The following is a 19710-nucleotide window of genomic DNA, read 5'->3' as shown; positions in this document are numbered from 1 at the left end:
CACACTTTCGGCAACTTCCTTCAGCTCATCCAATAACTCTGTTGAGTTCATGTTGTCCACCTGTTCACCATATGGATGTAAGGATTCTGTTAGCAGCGTTAACGCTCTCTCTAACCAGTCCTTCTTATCACATGGAAAAATATTAGCGTCTGTTACATCTGCCATGGCTATCCACTGTTCAGCAAACCTATCTGGTTAAATAGTTGCAAACTTAGAGTTTTTAACAGGTAAATATTTTACTTAAGTGAGCAGAGAGATTCACACACTATTTTAGCTCTGGGCCTTACCAACAGTAATGTTATAAGCCAACTTTTCAATAAATAGGCCCCTGTTCAGGCCTTACCCCATAAATATTGTAAGTAAACGCTTTCTGTGGCAGTGTACTTATGTACAATGTGCTTATTTTGTAACAGATACCATGAGTCAGGCTGTTTCAGTGTTAATTTTACTCAAGTGCACTTAAAATTAATAAACCTACAATTTTTCCAAGTGTCTGACAGCAACTTTAGTTTTCAAACGCTCTTTAAGTAATTTAATTCACCAGAATTTGCTATTTAAACAGGACACAGAAACCAGGCTCTGATTAACAGAGGAAAAATTGTTTAAATGCAAAACGAGTGTACAGCTATTTTTCTGGAAAACTGTTATACTTCTTTGCAACAGCAGGTGGCAGTGTAAGCTTACTTTTACTGGTAGGAGTCTATGACAACGTCCTGTGAACCGTCCTGGTGACATCCGGCTGTTAGCCGTTAGCTCCGATGTAGCACGCCGTCTAACATGCTTCAAATCAACATTTATGGACGGATTTAAAGCTTCTAACGTGGCGTCTCTCAACAAGCATGCTTTATCTGCATGAACACATGAGTTTAGGAACAGTGTCTGGCCTTACTCAGCGTTTTTAAACACGAAGGAGGACTTGGTTAAAACGAGCTTCATTTCCGGGGTCACGTGACTTTTCAGACACGTGCACATCGGAGGTGGGCTTTACGTACTGACATCAGAGTGAGAGGACGTACACGGATACGTCACTAGCTTCTCAGCGAATCAGAACAACCCAAACGGCGGCTCTCAACCAATCTCAGCCCATGTTTACCTGCTCCAAGCTAGCAGTTAGCAACAAAAGTCCAGTCAAATTATTGCCCATTAAAACTTCGAAAATACACAGTTTTACTGTGAACGTAACAAAATAGCATACAAACAGCGTTCTGAGTCGGCGCCCAGTTCCAAACAGCGTTTTCCCATTTAAAACACGACTCGTTCGAGTCCAAAAATAAGAACCGGGTCGGACAGAAAAACCTCCCGGTCATGAAAGAGTTTTAAACAGAATGAAGCGTCTTTCTCACTGCATCCAGCTTAGTTACACAAACAGATTGACACCTTCCAGCTTTAAAATGAACACATTGACATAATTGCAGCTTTCTGACCACCAAAAGCATCCATCCATCCATCCATTATCTTTACCCGTTTATTCCATTTTGGGTCACGGGGGTCACTGGTGCCCATGTCCAGCAATCACTGTGCGAGGGGCGGGGTTCACCCTGGACGGGTCGCAAGTCCATCACAGGGCCACATAGAGACAAACGAGGCAAACAACCATTCACTCTCTCACTCACACCTAGGGACAATTTTAGAGTTACCAATCAGCCTAACATGCATGTTTTTGGTCTGTGGGAGGAAACCAGAGCACCCGGAGAAAACCCACGCATGCACGGAGAGAACATGCAAACTCCACCCAGAGAGGCCCCCGGACCGGGGTTTGAACCAAGGACCTTCTCGCTGAGAGGCAGCAGCTCTACCAGTTGTGCCACCATGCTGCCCCCACCAAAAGCATGAATTATCATATCCGTTCAAGTTCAAAACTCGGACTTGTTTATGCCATCATGAGCGTTATTTCACAATACACAGACACTCATGTCACACATAATTTATATCTCTTTAGAAACCTTACGAGCCACCAAAATGTAAAAGGTGGGGGTTTAAAGAGTAGATGGAAGAATTTATCTCTTCAGAAACCTGTACGAGGCCACCAAAATGTAGAAGGTTGAGGTTTAAAGAAGAGACGGATGAAGGGATTTATCTCTTTAGAAACCCGTACGAGGCCACCAAAATTTAGTGTGTCAAGGACAGCTTTTCTGTGGACACACGGTCCCACCAAATGTAGTGAAATGTGGGAGACAGCTTACTGTACCTTCACTACTAATTATTTAAATATAATGGGTTCTTTCTTTTTCGAGTTAAATTAATGCCATGTGACGAGGTAACTGTGAGGATTGTTTAATCAGTGACAAGAGACGTTAATTTTCCTTTGACCCATCAGAATAAATGCGGTCATTTATTTAACAGAATCAAAATTTAACATCAAAACATTGTACACTTGATTAGCTGATCTGGTTCTGATTAATAAAACTTGGCAGGCTTTACTAATAAGACAACAAGACATTTCTGAAGGCATCTAGATTACTGGCAAAATAGAAGAGTTTAAAGGAAGGAGTTTAGAGGTTTAAAGAAGAGATGGATGGAGAGAGGTGTATGTTTGGATTGACCAGAATTGGCACGCTTCTTTCAATCACCAGCTCAAACCTCCGGTACACTTAGCGCGTGACAACTCGTTACCTTCGCAGGAGATGAATCAGCTCCGGTATCGGGTCCATTTCAACGCTACCTTCCAGTGTCTCCGGTTAGAGCGGCTGGTCATTGTCAGAAGTCGTGTCGATTTACTCCGTTCAACAAACAGGACCAGCTCCCTTCAAGGTTATAGGCGTTACGCCCGGGTGGATTAGAGCAAGTCGCTGTGACTCCGTCAGAGATCCCACTCAGGAGTGGAAGACTCCAGAAGGCTTGAGAAGACTCCATCAAGAGAACTCCAAGAGTAGACTCAGTAGACTGAGTAGACTGAACAGTTCCGGGAAGTGTCGACTTTTAAAGAGTTCTCACTTCCAGTCACTTAATACTTCCTGATTGGTTGAAACAACCAACAGGGGGTGGTTCTAGTGATGTCAGAGGGTTATTAAAAGTCAACAGAGAGTTCAGGAATGTTTAGGAATGTTTAATACAGACAGAGAAATGTTATGACGAAGTGAGACAACGTAGATGCCAGTGTTTCTCTTTTTACAGTCTGCTAGGTTTAAAAACAATACAGCCCGTTCTAATAACTTCTTTTCTGATTGTCTCTGACTTTTGACCGACATCACTGCTTCTCATTCAGACAGAAAATCAAAATGCATAATTACTTTGTAAATAGACATTTAACTTGATTTCTAATTTAAATGAGGTTTTAAAAAATCATTAATACTGTTTCACAGTTGATTTAAAATGAGTGGTTCACTTCAACATTAGAAATGATATGAACTAAACACACTTTTTGATTATCAAGATATTGTAAAATAGTAATGATAATATAAAAAGAAGAGTGTTCTTTCAATTGATTACTTCAGGATACAATTAGACAGTCTCTGGATGAGCTAATTTGTATTTCTGGATTCAAATCAATGAAATAACAGTTCCTATCGCATGAAGGTCTTCAGAGACAGGTTTTGGTTGGAGGCCTAGTTCACTACATCTGTAACTGGGACCCTGTGTACATAATTTCATCCCAATTCAGTACTTATTCAACATTTATTTTTTTACTTAAAAAATAAAATAAAAGCAAGTCCTTATCGGCATAAATAAAGTGATGTGGAACATGTCACATCTGTTCTTACCAAGCACAGAAGGCTGCAGCGTTGTGCTGCTCTGTGAGGTGCAGGTGGGCTGCGAGCCTGCGATGGAGACCATGGAAAAGACCTCAAACATGCGTCAAGCCGGAAATATCCGAAACGCGACGTGACAGTGGAAAAGGGGCATAAGTCTACATGTCCTGTCCAGGTGTTTGTGATTGTGTCTGATTACTGTGTATATAAGTTTGCATTTTTGTGTTACTCTTTGTCGGGTCATTGTCTGTGATTCCTGTGTCTTCATCTGGTCCTCATGAAATTTCCTACGTTCTGTGAGTAACGCTGCCTCATCAGCATTTTTTGTTTTGTGCTCATTAAAGAGTTTATTATCTTACTCCTCACGCCTCAGAGTTCTGTCTGCATATGGGTTCAGTCCGCAAACACACCGATCCTGACAGAATGACCTGACTTTCAAAAGAACCCAGCTGACAAAACACTCGGATTGACCGGACTGCCCAATGGAGAGAGGGGGCAAATCAGACCCAGGAGCATGCAGCTGTCATCCGAGTGAGTGGGTTCCGAATCGAACCCATCCGGAGACACCACAGCCCTGAAGTCGAGACCCTCCTTTCACCACTCCTGGTTGAGGAGGAAGAGAGGAGGTGGAGGACTCAGCCCACAGGCAGCTGTCTGGACATCGAGTCAACCCCTTTCTCCACCCACCACAGTTGTGTTCCCTATGGTCCTCCTCAGATGATTTCGATCAAGAGGAAGAGTTCTGGTTCAGTTCTGGTCCGCACCACCGACATCGGAGGAGTCGACGGTGAAAGAGGGTGAGGAACCCCAAGATCCATCTCCTTCCTCCTTCAGTTCTTCCCCCTCCCCCCGAGCTGTCAGAAGAGCCCGGGGGGGGCCCGCGGGGGGGGGGGGGGGGGGGAGATCCCTGAGCCCCCGCTCACCAGAGGAGTTCTGGTAGGTTTCTGGTTCCAGACCGCCACACTGCCGTCAGAAAAATAAACAAACCAAGATGGGCTCTGCGATAGCACAGAGGAGACTTTCTCAGAGGGAGGTGTGTCCAAGCCCCCGCACGTCTACAGGAAACACAGATCCTCCAACGGCCACAAGAGGCTCTAATGAAGGAACACATGAAGAGGTTGCTGCTGTTTTTCAGCAGCTCCAGAGATTTTTTGATGCTGCTTCCCTTAACCAAGAACCTCATTACAGACATGGCATAGGTATTACCTATGCCATCAGGGAGAACATGGTCACATCTAAACCTAGACTGTTGCAAATCTCAGACTTTCTCTACCACGTTTTGTCAATGGTAAGGGCTCTGAAAACAGAGTATCAGAGCCTTTCAGACTCTCTCTCCCCTTGTGAATCTGCTGAGCTCCCAGCGCCTGCAGCCCAGGTCCCAGTACCTGCAGCCCAGGTCCCAGCGCCTGCAGCAGAGAACCTAGAGTCTGCAGCGGAACCCAAGGTCTTCACGCCAGCTGCAGCTCCCCAGGCCCCCGTGTTGCTAGCTGCAGCTCTTTCAGCTGAGCTTCCAGAACCTGTGGGGTCCAGTTCCAAGACCTCCCACGTCTCCTGTCTCGAGGGGGTCCTGGAGGACACCCCTCCCGTTTCCAGTTCCGGGAGGGTCCTGGAGGACCCCTCCCATGTCTCCTGTCCCGAGGGGGTCCTGGAGGATGCCCCCCCTCGTTTCTGGTTCTGGGAGGGTCCTGGAGGACGCCTCCCACGTCTCCTGTCTCAAGGGGGCCCTGGAGGATGCCCCCCACATTTCCGGTTACGGGAGGGTCCTGGAGGACCCCCTCCTATGTCTCTTGTCTCGAGGGGATCCTGGAGGATGCCCCTCACGTTTCCGGTTCTGGGAGGGTCCTGGAGGACCCCTCCCAAGTCTCCTGTTCCGGGGGGATCCAGGAGGACGCCCCTCACGTCACCAACACAAAGACTGCAGCTCTACAGCCTCCAGCGTCACCTGTTGCAGCCTTACAAATCCCCATGCTCCCTGCTGTGGCTCTCCAGGTCTCCACATCAGCTGCAGTTCCCTATAGTGCCACTACAGCTGTAGCTTTCCAGGGCACTCCTACAGCAAAGGCTTTCTGGATCTCCAGGTCAACAGCAGCCTCCTGGGTCACCATGCCAGTTGCTGAACCATGGGTTCCCCCACTTCCCCCTTTGTGTGCTGGATGAGCATGGACTCTCTGGCGACCGTCATTGTTGGCCAACCATTGAACTTGCTATTTGGTATCGGATGGCCTCCCGGTTGCCCCCATTAACTGGCTTGTGATGTTGGACAGCCTCCTGGTTGCCCTCCGGAGCCCCTGCCCCATGTTGGACGGCCTCCTGGTTGGCCGCCCGATCTGTTCCAGCAAGTTGGATGCCCCCCCACCTAAACTGTTTGTTTCATTGTGTTTAGTTTTTGTGTTTAGTTCCCAGGCCTCGTCCTGTCAGTTTTTGGTTTCTTGTCCTTGTGTTTCCTCGTGCCCGCCATCCTTGTAGTTCCACCCTCTGCCCACCCTAGTTCTTTGGGGGCATTTTTGGGGGACGCCTGGGGGCGTCCTTGGTGGGAGGGTACTGTAGGGATGGCACCCTCTTGTGCTTGGTTCCCATTCTTACACCTTCTAGTTTCCCTGTCATGATCATTTATGTCTACATGTCCTGTGCAGGTGTTTGTGATTGTGTCTGATTACTCTGTGTATATAAGTTTGCGTTTTTGTGTTACTCTTTTTTTGTCGGGCCATCGTCTGTGATTCCTGTGTCTTCATGTGGTCCTCACAAAATTTCCTATGTTCTGTGAGTAACGCTGCCTCATCAGCATTTTTTGTTTTGCGCTCATTTAAAAGTTTATTATCAAACTCCTCACGCCTCCGAGTTCTGTCTGCACATGGGTTCAGTCCGCAAACACACCGATCCTGACACCTCCATTTCTTCTTAGAAAAAGTTGCGAACACTTGGGCACTCGTTTCTCCACCAGCTCATGATCCTTCCATCCCATTTCAATGTGCAGCTGTATTTGACCACTTTAAGCCAATCTCTTTGTCTTCTCTGGAGCAGGTAATGTGCAACATGAAGCCATCTGGTTCCCCCTTTGATGTGGTCCCCCCTAAACTACTAAAGGAGGTTTTCCCTACTCTGGATCCCTCTATTCTCTCTATGGTGAATAGCAGTTTATCCTTAGGTGTGGTGACAAAAACTTTTAAACATGCTGCTGTCCAACCTCTCCTGTAAAAACCCAACCTCGACCCCTCAGTCATGTCCAACTTCCAGCCTGTCTCCAGACTCCCATTCACCTCTAAACTACTGGACAAAAAAGTTGAGTCTCAGTTGAAGTGCTTCTTGGAGGATCACACTATCCTAGAGTTATTTCAATCTGGCTTCAAATCTCTCCACAGCACGGAAACTGCTCTACTGAAGGTTTTTAACAACATTTTCCTAGCCACTGATGCAGGTAATTCTGTGCTGCTTGTCCTATAGGACCTTACATCTGCTTTTGACACCATCGACCATGGGATCCTCATTTCTAGGCTAGAGCACTGGGTGGGCATCACAGGGTCAGCCCTCAATTGGATTAGGTCCTACCTCTCTGACAGAAACTTTTAAGTCAGTATTAAAGATTTCAGTTCAATTCAATTCAGTTTATTTATATAGCGCCAAATCACAACAAAGTTGTCTCAGGGCACTTTACAGGAACATTCACATACATAAAAAAGCCAATTAGTAAAGTTCTCTTTCTAAGGAATCCAGCAGACAAGTTGAATCTTGGCTTTGTTGCAGTCTCCCATCCTGAGCAAACACAGTGGCAACGATGGAAAGGAAAAACTCCCTTTAAAAGGAAGAAACCTCCAGCAGAACCAGGCTCATGACGAGTGGTCATCGCTGTAGTAAACTAAGCCTCAGGTCAAAACCTGACCCTGAGGACCTTCATGGGACAGGAACTGTTATTTCATTGATTTGAATCCAGAAATACAAATTAAGCTCATCCAGAGACTTTCTAATTGTATCTTGAACTAATCAATTGAAAGAACACTCTCTTTTTATTATCATTACTATTTTTACAAATGTCTTGATAATCAAAAGTGTTTAGTTCAAACCATTTTAAATGTTGAAGTGAACTACTCATTTTAAATCAACTGTGAAACAGTATTAATGATTTTTTAAATCCTCATTCAAAGTAGAAATCATTTTAAATGCCTGTTACAAAGTAATTATGCATTCTCTGATCTTCTGTCTGGAATGAGAAGGAGTGATGTCGGTCAAAAGTCGGAGACAGTCGCAAACAAGTTTATTGGAACGAACTGTCATGTTTTTAAAACCTCTCAGACAGAAATAAGAAACTGGTGGCACCTGTTTCCTCCCACTTAGCCAAAACATTTTTCTGTCTGCTCCAAAACATTTCTCTGTCTGTTCTTAAACATCTCCGCTGTTTTTCTGACTTGTAGTAACCTCTTACGTCACTAAAACCACACCCCTGTTGGTTCTTTCAACCAATCAGGACTTCACAACCAGGACCAGAAACAGAACTCTTTAAATGTCGACACTTCCTAGTTCCAGTCAGTTCTGAGACATGAACCGAAGTTCTGAGAGGAGTTCGGAGTTCTGAGACATGAACCAGAGTTCTGAGACAGGAACCGGAGTTCTGAGAGCAGAAGGAGTTCGGAGTTCTACACTTGAACCAAAGTTCTGGGAGAGAACAGAAGTTCTGAGTTCCTCTGAGTCTTCTCAGAGTCCCGTTAAGTTCTTCTGGTACTGATGAAGTTCGGCTGGAGTTCCTGTAGGAGCCACGATGCCTCGCTGTGACTCCACCCGGTGAAAACTTCATAACTTCTGAGGAGGTTTGTTCTGTGGAACTAGTTCTCACGACTTCTGCCGAGTCGCAGCCACCCTGAGGAGACGCTGAAAGGTAGCGTACCAGGGACCTCTTGACCGCCGCGGATTCATCCTCCGCCAAAGGTAAAGAGTCGCCATGAACTTCACTACCAGTGTACCGCGGGCGAACTGCGCTTCAAAGGAGCGTGTTGTTCTGGTCTACAGACATACATCCTCATCCATCGTTTTCCTCTCCATTTAAACTCCTTCATTTCCCATCTTTAAAACTCTTCTATCTTGCCAGTAAAAGATAAGCTAAAAGTCTGCAGATATTGATTTAAGATCTAAGGATATGTCTGTTGTAATTAGTTGCAAGTGAGAAATCATGGCCATATGATTTCTCATTGTAAAGCTCATTAATTAAGCTGTGTTATTACGTTCAATCAGAATAATCAAGTGTACAATGTTGATGTTAAATTTTGATTCTGTTAATAAATTACCACATTCATTTTGATGGGTCAAAGAAAATTAACGTCTCACGTCACTGATTAGACCATCTCCCACACAGTATCTCTGTCACATATCTGTCAAGTAGCTCAAAAAAGAGAGAACCCGTCATTAAATATTGATTGTAGTGGAGCTCCTATGCTAACTAACCCTACATCACTACATTCTGGTGGCCCAGTACAGGTCTCTAAAGAGCTTCTCGTGACCCGATCCACCTCACTACATTTCGTGGCCGTACGAATGTTTAAAGAGGTGTGAATTAAATGTGACGGAGTCTGTGTTATTGTACGCTGAATGTTGGCATGGTTGAACAGGTCCGAGCTTTGAGCTTGATACTGCATGATTCGGCTTGTGGTGTTTTTAGAGCTGTAAGTAATATCAATGTGTTCATTTAAAGCTGAAATTTGTACATCTGTTGTGTAACTGAAGCTGGGTTTGTGATAAAATGCTTTATTCTGTTTAAACTGTGGTGCAGAGAGGGGGTTCTGACCCGTTTCGGCTGTCGGACTCGGTTCAGATTCTTTGAACGAGTCTTGTTTTGAATGGATAAAATGCTGTTTTGAAGCTGAGCGCCATCTCAGGCCACTGTTAAAACGGCTTTGTTATATTTGTTGCAGAAAACGTACATTGTTGAAGGTTAATGGACGAAAGTTGACCGGACTTTTTCAGGCTAATGCTAACGATAACGAGCAGTGATTGGTCGAAAACCGCTGTTTGGGTCGCTCTGATTCGCTGAGAAATGGGTGACGTGTCTGCATTCACTCCCTCTGATGTCAGATTGTAAAACCCACCCCGTTGTTCATTGGTTGATTCAATCACGTGACCCCGGAAATGAATCTCGGTTCAACCGAAGCCTCCTCTGTGTTTAAAATCGCTAAATGGAGCTGCCACTATTCCCAAAAACTCATGTGTTCATGCAGATAGACGTGCTTGTTAAAGCGACGCCACGTTTAAGCTTTAAATCCGTTCAGAAAACGCTACATCACTACATCTGCTTTGACCAGCTGGTTTGAGAGGACAGAAAGGAGAGACAAATGAACACAGAATGGTAGGTCCAGATATACTGTAGATGACTGAGAATCTTCACCAGCATTCTGCTCAGACTAGGTCACCTGCCGCTGTGTCACCATTAAACATTAATAAACGAGCTACCACTTCTAAAGACGGGAGACAGGGTCGTGGCACCAAGCTGTTACAACAGGAGCTGGCCGTGGGTAACAGGCCACTGCAGCTAGCTGTTGATAACTGGGGCCTTAGGCCTCCTCTTGGACCAAGGACCTGCCTCTAGTCCACGTCGCTCCCCTGTCTCACACCTCCGTCAGAAGCAGCACTTACACTAACAAATAAATCAAGGACATGTGAATTTAGTTTTACCAATCAAGGCAGGAAAAGGTTACAGTTTACAGCGCTGGCCTCTCTGGTACATGACACGAGCAGGAAATGGAAGGGCCAAATGTTTTGTGTCATTACAGATTTATAGGCCCTAGACTCCTCCTTCACAGAAGGAAAACACAACCTGTCACATGTATGAGGGGGCGTGACTAAGTGTGATCTCAATGGATCTTATGTGGTTTGACGTGTAAGGAAAAATGAGACAGTGCTTCAAAAGCATTTCTATGTGATGTAGCAAGCAAAATAAGTTCTATTCCTTGACAGATGTTGAATCCCTGGAAGACTCTTCTTAGAGTTGCTGGCCCCGTTTAACCCAGTCAGAACCAGGTCGTAATCTCCTGTCTCTGAGCAGATCAAAAAACCCTAGGACCAATCTAAATAATTTAGTAACATTCCAAAGTGGAACAAACCAGTTATGTTGGTGCTAAGATGGTCTCTTTGGCAGTCCCCTTCTCTGATGCCGGCCCTCTCCCTCGTTGACAGTCGTGTCAAACTGGTTCAAAACCCACAAAGTCCATGCTCAATAATCCAGGTATACAATCCAACAATTTTCGGTCAGGTCATCTGGACAGTTTCTTTTTTGTGCTGAAACGTTTCACCTTCCATCCATTAATGAGCATGGACTTTGTTGGTTTTGAACCAGTCTGACATGACTTTCGAAGAGGGAGAGGGCTGGCAACAGAGGAGGGGCGTGGCAAAGAGACCATCTTACCACCAACATAACTGGTTTGTTCCATTTTGGAGTAAGCTGTTGGGGGAAGAATCAGTTTTGTGTTGTGTGTTTCCTTGACTAATGACGCCTTCTTTATGGAAGGTGAAATGCTTCAGCACAAAAAAATGAACCTGTCCAGATGACCTGACTGAAAAATTTTGCATTGTATACCTGGAGGCAGCCCAGTGGCACAACTGGAAGAGCAGCTGCCTCTCAGCAAGTAGGTCCCTGGTTCAAATCCCTGTGCGGGGGCCTTTCTGGTTGGAGTTTGCATGTTCTCTCTGTGTATGCGTGGGTTTTCTCCGGGTACTCGGGTTTCCTCCTGTAGATGAACATATTCTGTGATATATTCATAAATTAAACGGATTCTTTCATTTTTCTGGACTGGATAATATCGTGCATTGAATAATTAAAAATGTAACGTGAGACGTTAATTATCTTTGACCCATCAAAATGAACGTGGTCATTTATTTATAGAATCAAAATTTAACATCACACATTTACATTAATTTGGCAAATGATTTCAACAACAACAGGTTAAAACAATCAGCTTTACAAACAGGAAAATCATCCGGCCATGATTTTCCGTTGCTTCAAGCTTCACAACAGACATTTCTGAAAAATATCTGGAATGATTTCTAGCAAAAAGAAGAATTTTAAAGATGGAAAATGAAGTTTATCTTGAGAGAGATGGGTGAGGGAATTTGTCTGTTTTAACCAGAACAGCACGCTCTTTCTGGGCCCAACTTAAACCCGGTACACTTCGCAGTTGAAGATCGACTTTTTACCTTTCTGAAGATATTTCAGTTCCGGCGTAAAGTTCCACTTCAAGCCACTTTTCAGCGTCTCCATAAGAATAGTAGGGAACCGTTCGGAGTCGTGGGATCATCCCAGAACAGACATTTCATAATTCTCCTGATCTTCTCTCGTCAGCTTAGTTACTCTTCCTCCAGCATCCTGAATTCCAGCCTTCTGAACTCTGGAACTGCTGTGAACTAGGAAGTGTTGCACCTTTTAAAAAGGGTCACTTCCGGTTCATTTGAGGACTTTCTGATTGGTCGGTTGGACCAAACAGAGGTGTGTTTTTGTGATGTAAGGTGTTATTAAAAAGTCAAGGAAAAAGATTAAGTGTTTAAGAACAGACAGAAGATTGTTATGAAGAACTCAGACTTCGTGGAGTCAACTCTCTCATATCTGCCTGAAAAAGTTAAACATGACATTTCTTTTTCAGTAAACTTGCAGTTGACCGAAACTTGAACTTTGACCAACTTACACTTGCTCATTCAAAGACAGAAAATCAGAAAATGCATAATTACTCTGTAACAGACCTTAACGTGATTTCTACTTTGCATGAGGATTAAAAATCACTAATACTGTTTCACAGTTGATTAAACATGAGTAGTTCACTTCAACATAAAAAATGGTTTGAACTAAACACAATTTGATTATCAAAACATTTGTGAAATAGTAATGATAATAGAAAAGAGAGTGTTCTTTCAATTGATCAGTGCAGGACACTTAAAAAGTCTTCTGGATGGACTTGATTTTGTGTTTCTGGACTCAAATCAATGAAATACAGTTCTTGTTCCAGGAAGGCCCCTCTAGGCCAGATTTGACCTGAGGCCTAGTTCACTACACTCCCACAGACCAAAAATATGCATATTAGGCTGATTGGTAACTCTGAATTGTCCCTAGGTGAGAGAGTGAATGGTTGTTTGTCTCATTTGTCTCTGTGTGGCCCTGTGATAGACTTGTGACCTTTCTAGGGTGTACCCCACCCCTTGCACAGTGATTGCTGGACATGGGTGCCAGCGACCCCCGTGACCCAAAATGGAAGAGTGGGTAAAAGATAATGGATGGATGGATGTATACCTGGATTATTGAGCATAGACTTTGTTGGTTTTGAACTAGTTTGACATGACTGTTGATGAGGGAGAGGGCCGGCACCGGAGGAGGGGGTGTACCAAATAGACCATCATAGCACCAACATAACTGGTTTGTTCAATTTTGGAGTAAGCTGTTGGGGTAAGAAACAGTTTTGTAGTGTGTGTCTCCTTGACTGATGAAGCCTTCTGGATGTAAGGTGAAACGTTTCAGAAAAAAAAAGAAACTGTCCAGATGACCAGACTGAAAATTGTTGGATTTTATACCTGGATTATTGAGCATGGACTTTGTGGATTTTTAACCAGTTTGACATGACTGTCGACGAGGGAGAGGGCCGGCACTGGAAGAGGGGGCGTGCCAAAGAGACCCTCTTAGCACCAACATAACTGGTTTGTTCCACTTTGGAGTAAGCTGTTGGGGGAAGAATCAATTTTGTGTTGTGTGTTTCCTTGCCTTATGAAGCCTTCTGGATGTAAGGTGAAACATTTCAGCACAAAAAAATAAACTGTCCAGATCACCTGACTGAAAATTATTGGATTGTATACCTGGAGGCAACATGGTAGCGCAACTGGTAGAGCTGCTGCCTCTCAGTGAGCATGTCCCTGGTTCTGATCCCGGTCCAGCGGCCTTTCTGGGTGGAGTTTGCATGTTCTCTTCGTGCATGCGTGGGCTTTCTCGGGGTATTCCGGTTTCCTCCCACTGACCAAAAACATGCATATTAGGCTGATTGGTAACTCTAAATTGTCCCTAGGTGTGAGTGATAGAGTGAATGGTCATTTGTCTCTATGTGGCCAAGTGATGGACTTGTGACCTGTCCAGGTTGTACCCCACCCTTCGCACAGTGATTGCTGGACATGGGCACAGGCAACCCCCATGACCCAAAATGGAAGAAGCTGGTAAAAGATAATGGATGGATGGATGGATGGATGTATACCTGGATTATTGAGCATGGACTTTGTTTGTTTTGAACCAGTTCGACATGACCATCGACAAGTGAGAGGGCCGGCACCGGAGAAGGGTGTGTGCCAAAGAGACCATCTTAACACCAACATAACTGGTTTGTTCCACTTTGGAGTAAGCTGTTGGGAGAAGAATAAGTTTTCTGTTGTGTGTTTCCTTGACTGATGAAGCCTTCTGGAGGGAAGGTGAAACGTTTCAGCACAAAAATAGAAACTGTCCAGATGACCTGACTGGAAATTGTTGAATTCCATGTAAAGCATTGTTTCTGGGATGGCTGACTGCTTTGAGCAGATGAAATAAATCTTTGTCCAGTCAGAGACAGACCCAAGGTCTGTCGCTGGGTGGGCAAAGTAAGGTTTTCTTTTGATTTCAATGAGGACACATGTAACACTCTAAAATATTGCTAAGTAGCACATACACACCTAGTGACTGATATCTTCTTTAACTCAAAACTTCTGGACCTAGTTTTAGGATATAAAAGTTAAACATTAAAATTTAACACATGAACAACAAAGGAATATTTTTTTGGGGACAAACTTGATAAGATTCTGTCGTCCCACAGTGTAGATGAACATATTCTGTGATATGTATTATCCATAAATTAAACGGATTCATTCATTTTTCTGGACTGAATAATATCGTGCATTGAATTTAATAAATGTAACGTGAGACGTTAATTTTCTTTGACCCATCAAAATGAACGTGGTCATTTATTAACAGAATCAAAATTTAACATCAAACATTTACATTAATTTGGCAAAATGATTTCAACAACAACATGGTTAATCAGTTTACAATTAGAAAACCATATGGCGATGGTTTTCCGTTGCTTCACAACAGACATTTCTGAAAATATCTGGAATGATTTCTAGCAAAAGAAGAGTTTAAAGATGGAAAAGGAAGTTTATCTTGAGAGAGATGGGTGAGGGAATTTGTCTGTTATAACCAGAACAACACGCTCCTTCTGGGCCCAGCTTAACCAAAGGTACACTTTGCGGTTGAAGATCGACTCTTTACCTTGGCAGAGATAATTCCGACTTCGGTGTAGAGTTGCCTTCAAACGCTCTCTAGCGTCTCCGTAAGGATAGTAGGGAACCGTTCGGAGTTGTGAGATCATCCCAGAACAGACTTCATAATTCCTCTGAACTTCTCTCGTTCAGCTTAGTTGCTTTTCCTCCAGCATTCTGAATTCTGCTGCTCTTGGAACTACCTCACAGCATTCTCTCAGCGTTCTTCTCAGCGTTCTCCTCCGAACTCCTGAGAACTTCTCAGAACTACTGTGAACTAGGAAGTGTTGCACCTTTTAAAAGAGGTCACTTCCGGTTCATTTGAGGACTTTCTGATTGGTCGATGGACCAAACAGAGGTGTGTTTTTGTGATGTAAGAGGTTATTAAAAGTCAAGGAAAAAGATTAAGTTTGTTTAAGAACAGACAGAAAATTGTTATGAAGAACTCAGACTTCGTGGAGTCAATTCTCTAGTATCTGCCTGAAAAAGTTAAACATGACACTTCTTTTTCAGTAAACTTGCAGTTGACCGAAACTTGACCTTTGACCAACTTCACAATTTGCTCATTGAAGACAGAAAATCAGACAATGCATCATTAACCTGATTTCTACTTTGAATGAGGATAAAAATCACTAATACTGTTTCATAGTTGATTAAAAATGAGTAGTTCACTTCAACATTTAAAAATGGTTTGAACTAAACACACTTTGATTATCAAAACACTTGTAAATTAGTAATGATAATAAAAAAGAGAGTGTTCTTTCAATTGATCAGTGCAGGACACTTAGGAAGTCTCTGGATGAACTTAACCTTGTGTTTCTGGACTCAAATCAATGAAATACAGTTCTTGTTCCAGGAAGGCCCTCAAGGCCAGGTTTTGACCTGAGGCTTAGTTCACTACAACAGTGAAAAGGCAGGAACTTATCATACAATTTCCAACTTTCTGCTTTGACTGATCCATAAAGAAAAAAAAACACCAACAGTTACTATGATAGAACTATTTTTCATTCAATAAATAAATAAATAAATTAATGCTCATTTAATGCCAACAGCACTTCTGTGAGAAGTATATAAAAGCCAATTTCATAAAAGCCTAAAAGTTCTTTCAAATGTTTTTCTGCTTTACATTTCAAATATTATTTCTTTAAGCTTTAGACTAATGAACAAAGGTTTTTATTCTCAATATTGTGCTGTTTTGTTTCTGAACTGAGACTGGCTTCTTAAAGCCACATGGTGAATGACAGTAAATGTTTATCTCCTAGTATCACCTACATGACTGTATATGAGCCCAGCTTTATTGGAATGGAGGAATCATGGGACCCCTGCTCCATGGACATCGAGAGACGGTATCGGCTGGGCAGCGAGGTCGCCAGCTTGTCTCGCTCCAACTCCTCAGAGAAATATGACACCCTGGAAAACCTCAACCTCAGCTTCAGACTCACAAGAAGTGTCAAGTAAGACTTCTTATCATATTGTTATATAACACTGAAGGATTTTATTTTATTAGCAATTTAATAAAATGCCAATACATTTCAGTAAGTAATAGAGAGGAAAAATGCACCAAAATTAATCATCATCTTTAAGCAAAAATTCCCAAGTGCCAGACTCTTGGTTATATTACGAGTTTTATACAAACACCAACATCTGCTTAATTGTTTTTTCATTTTTTAGATGCTGCCTCAGAGTCTCTAAAGTTGCCACAATATTTGCTGTTGTGGTTCTCTGCAGTGTAAGTAGACAGGACATTCCTGAAATGACATGTTTTGATTTTAAATGGTAAATGGACTGTACTTACATAGCACCTTTCTATCTTATTGAGATACTCAAAATGCTTTACCACACAATCTGTGCCTCATTTACCCATTCATACAGCACTCTAATAGACTTTTACGAAGCTAATTGAACAAATCATTCTAAAGAGACTAATCAGAGCTTTATCACATTCATACACCGATGGGACACACATCGGAGGCAATGAGGGGTTCAGTGTCTTGCACAGGGACATTTCAGCATGTGACTGCTGGTGGATTCGAACCCCCAACTCTTTCATTGGAGGACGACTGCTCTAACCACTCAGCCACATCCACCGATACATCAACACTTTATTCCAAACTTATTATTCTTATTACAATAATTTTTCATCATTTTGGGAAATACATTTTTTTATTCCCCTGTTGTGTAGATAAACAAGGAAATTGGAATACCGTTTGTGTTATGAGCGAGATAGCTTAAAAAATAAGTAAGAGACTGACTTCCTACTGACTTTAAATGATGAAAGGTTTCCTTCAACAGGGGGTTCCCATGTCAAAATACAACGTGAGTGCTGCAATTTATGTATATATGTAAACCTTGTGAGTTTCATAACTTGAAAAATAAGCAACGTGTCATTTTCCGTTTTGGTATGTGTGGCTGCATCTAGGCATGAAATGGTCCCTTTCAAAAATTGGGTTGCCACGTCAAAATCCAAGATGGCCACCACCATTTATATATACATATGTAAAACGGACACCCCAATGATTTAAAGAAATTATCCATCCTACCATTATCTTTTACCAACTTCATCCATTTTGTTTTGTTGGATGGGGGGGGGGGGGGGGGGGGGGGGGGGGGTGTCACTGGTGTTCCATGTCCAGCCATCACTGTGCAGGAGTCGGGGTACACTCTGGACATTTTGCAATTCCATCACAGGGACACATAGAGACAAATGAGACAAACAACATTTCACACTCTCACACCTAGGGACAATTTAGAGTTTCCAATCAGCCTAACCTGCGTGTTTTTGGTCTGTGGGAGGAAACTGGGGTACCCAGAGAATACCTACGCAAGCATGGAGAAAACTTGCAAACGCCACCCAGAAAAGCCGCTGGACTGGGATTTGAACCAGGGTAATCTGCTTGCTGAGAGGCGGCAGCTCTACCAACTGTGCCACCATGCTGCCAAATGAATTTATATTTTCTAGTTTTTATATTGTTCAACATTATAATTTCTTCAAATGATTGGGGTGGCCAAAGATTAATCTATGGAGGCCAAGGCCATCATTGACCGACCCCTGGCTCCACCACTGCACCTGGTGGTGAATGAAATTGCTCCATCCACTCACCAGGATCCTTCATTCTGTGCTGCCTCTGACAAGCAAAAAATTAAAAATAAACAAACCTACCACAGTGTAACTCCTGCCCACTTTTGCAAGCAAAATATTAAGATTTACTTGCATTCCAGTCCAAAAAAATGCTTATCTTGAAAACTACAATTATTCTCTATATTCACCTTATTCCTGAGGGCTTTACTGTATAAATGATAATGGGTACAACTTCCTGTCAGACACTGGAATTAACAATAAGCATTGGTTAACCACAGTAGTGGAGCACAGACTGCAGTTTATTTGAAAGTAATTTGCATTCAGTTTAGTAGATAAAAAACTGTTTTTGTTTTGTTCGCATTTATTTAAGAACCATAAAGCTTACTAAAATAGCCTTGTGGAGTTCAGGTACCAGTTGTGATGTTCGCGGCTGCATGGACAACTAAATCAGTGGCTACAGCAATAGTGTTTTGAACATGGACCCAAAACACAAAAAGTGTTTCTTTTTTAAATTTTTTTATTAGAATTTGCTTTGGGCTTATTTCAGATGTAATGGACATGGGGATGAAAAACAAAGAAGATAACAAAGCAGAAAAGTGAGAGAAGAGTTATAAGGTAAAGAAGGAGATAGGTATAGAGGAGAGAGAGATAGAGAGAACACAAATCAACATCACTGAAGTCTGACTCTCGACCTGCGGAAAGAAGAAAAAAAAACAAGACAAAACCGAGAAACCACAACAAACAACTTATATAATAATACTTATAACATCATTAGAAAGTATTTTATACAGTACATGGTAATACAAGATATATTTAGTGGCCACCACAACCCAACTGAGTGTGTATCTGATAAACACCTGGATCTAAACACCTGTGTGAGCATGCTTGTCACTATAAGGTTTCTCCATAAAAATGTTCAATAGTAGATGTGGGGACCCACAGACCCGTCCCCACAAAACACGATGGTAACACAGGGAAGACTGGAACCACAGACACACAGCGGCCCCCAAGCCCGGAACTCTGGGAGTTCCCCAACAGGGACACCTGCACCCCCCAGAGAGAGAAGCAAAGGGAAGCCTCGGGCGACCCCCAGCAACCACAATGCAGAAACCCCAGATGGCTGCAGCGACGAGTCCACAGGCCCCACCGGCAACCAGCCCCTCCAGAGTGGATCCGGCCATGGACACTGAGCCCCGAGTCCCAAGGTCATACCACCCCCAAAAAGTGTTTCTGTGAAAAGAGGTATAGTTTCCATAGCCTACCTACAGATGAGAAATTAAGAATAATGTGGCTGAAAAATCTGAACTTCAAGAGATGATCCAAAATGCTGTATGTGTGATCATTTCACTTTGTTGTCAAATGGCAGAAGGAGGAAAACCTGCATCCGACGTTGTAGCTGGGCTACAATAAACTACAGGAGAAGAAATGTCCGATCCTCAGAAGGACTGAAAACAGTGTGACAAGAATATCAAGTATGATTTCAAGTATATGGAGGGCACAGCATTGTAGTATTTGTTCATCTTTTGTATGCCAATTTTCTCTGCAATTAACCCAAGCTCAGTGATGGAGGACTTTAAGGATTTGGCTGGGCCCTATGTCTGCTTTAAGGTAAATAAAATAGTGTCCCACCTCTTAACAAAACGTCACTGACCTTATTACTGTTGTAGTGAACTTAACCTGATGTCAAAACTAAGCCTAAGGTCAAAA

At 43.0% G+C, this 19710-nt stretch overlaps 1 protein-coding gene across 1 annotated transcript in view; it reads left to right on the top strand.

Moving 5' to 3' along the window:
* The window catches only part of oca2 (oculocutaneous albinism II), a 659230-nt gene that overhangs the window by 120885 nt on the left and 518635 nt on the right, over nucleotides 1–19710 (top strand). Inside the window, exons 3-4 of the mRNA XM_037698314.1 lie at nucleotides 16187–16378; nucleotides 16596–16653. Coding sequence (XP_037554242.1) covers nucleotides 16187–16378; nucleotides 16596–16653 — 250 coding nt within the window. The remainder of the gene's footprint in view (nucleotides 1–16186; nucleotides 16379–16595; nucleotides 16654–19710) is intronic.

Source organism: Nematolebias whitei, chromosome 3 (assembly GCF_014905685.2).
Source record: "Nematolebias whitei isolate Nwh7 chromosome 3, NemWhi1, whole genome shotgun sequence".
NCBI lineage: Eukaryota > Metazoa > Chordata > Actinopteri > Cyprinodontiformes > Rivulidae > Nematolebias > Nematolebias whitei.
Note: the sequence above shows the minus strand (reverse complement) of the source record. Positions and strands in the feature narration are given on the sequence as shown.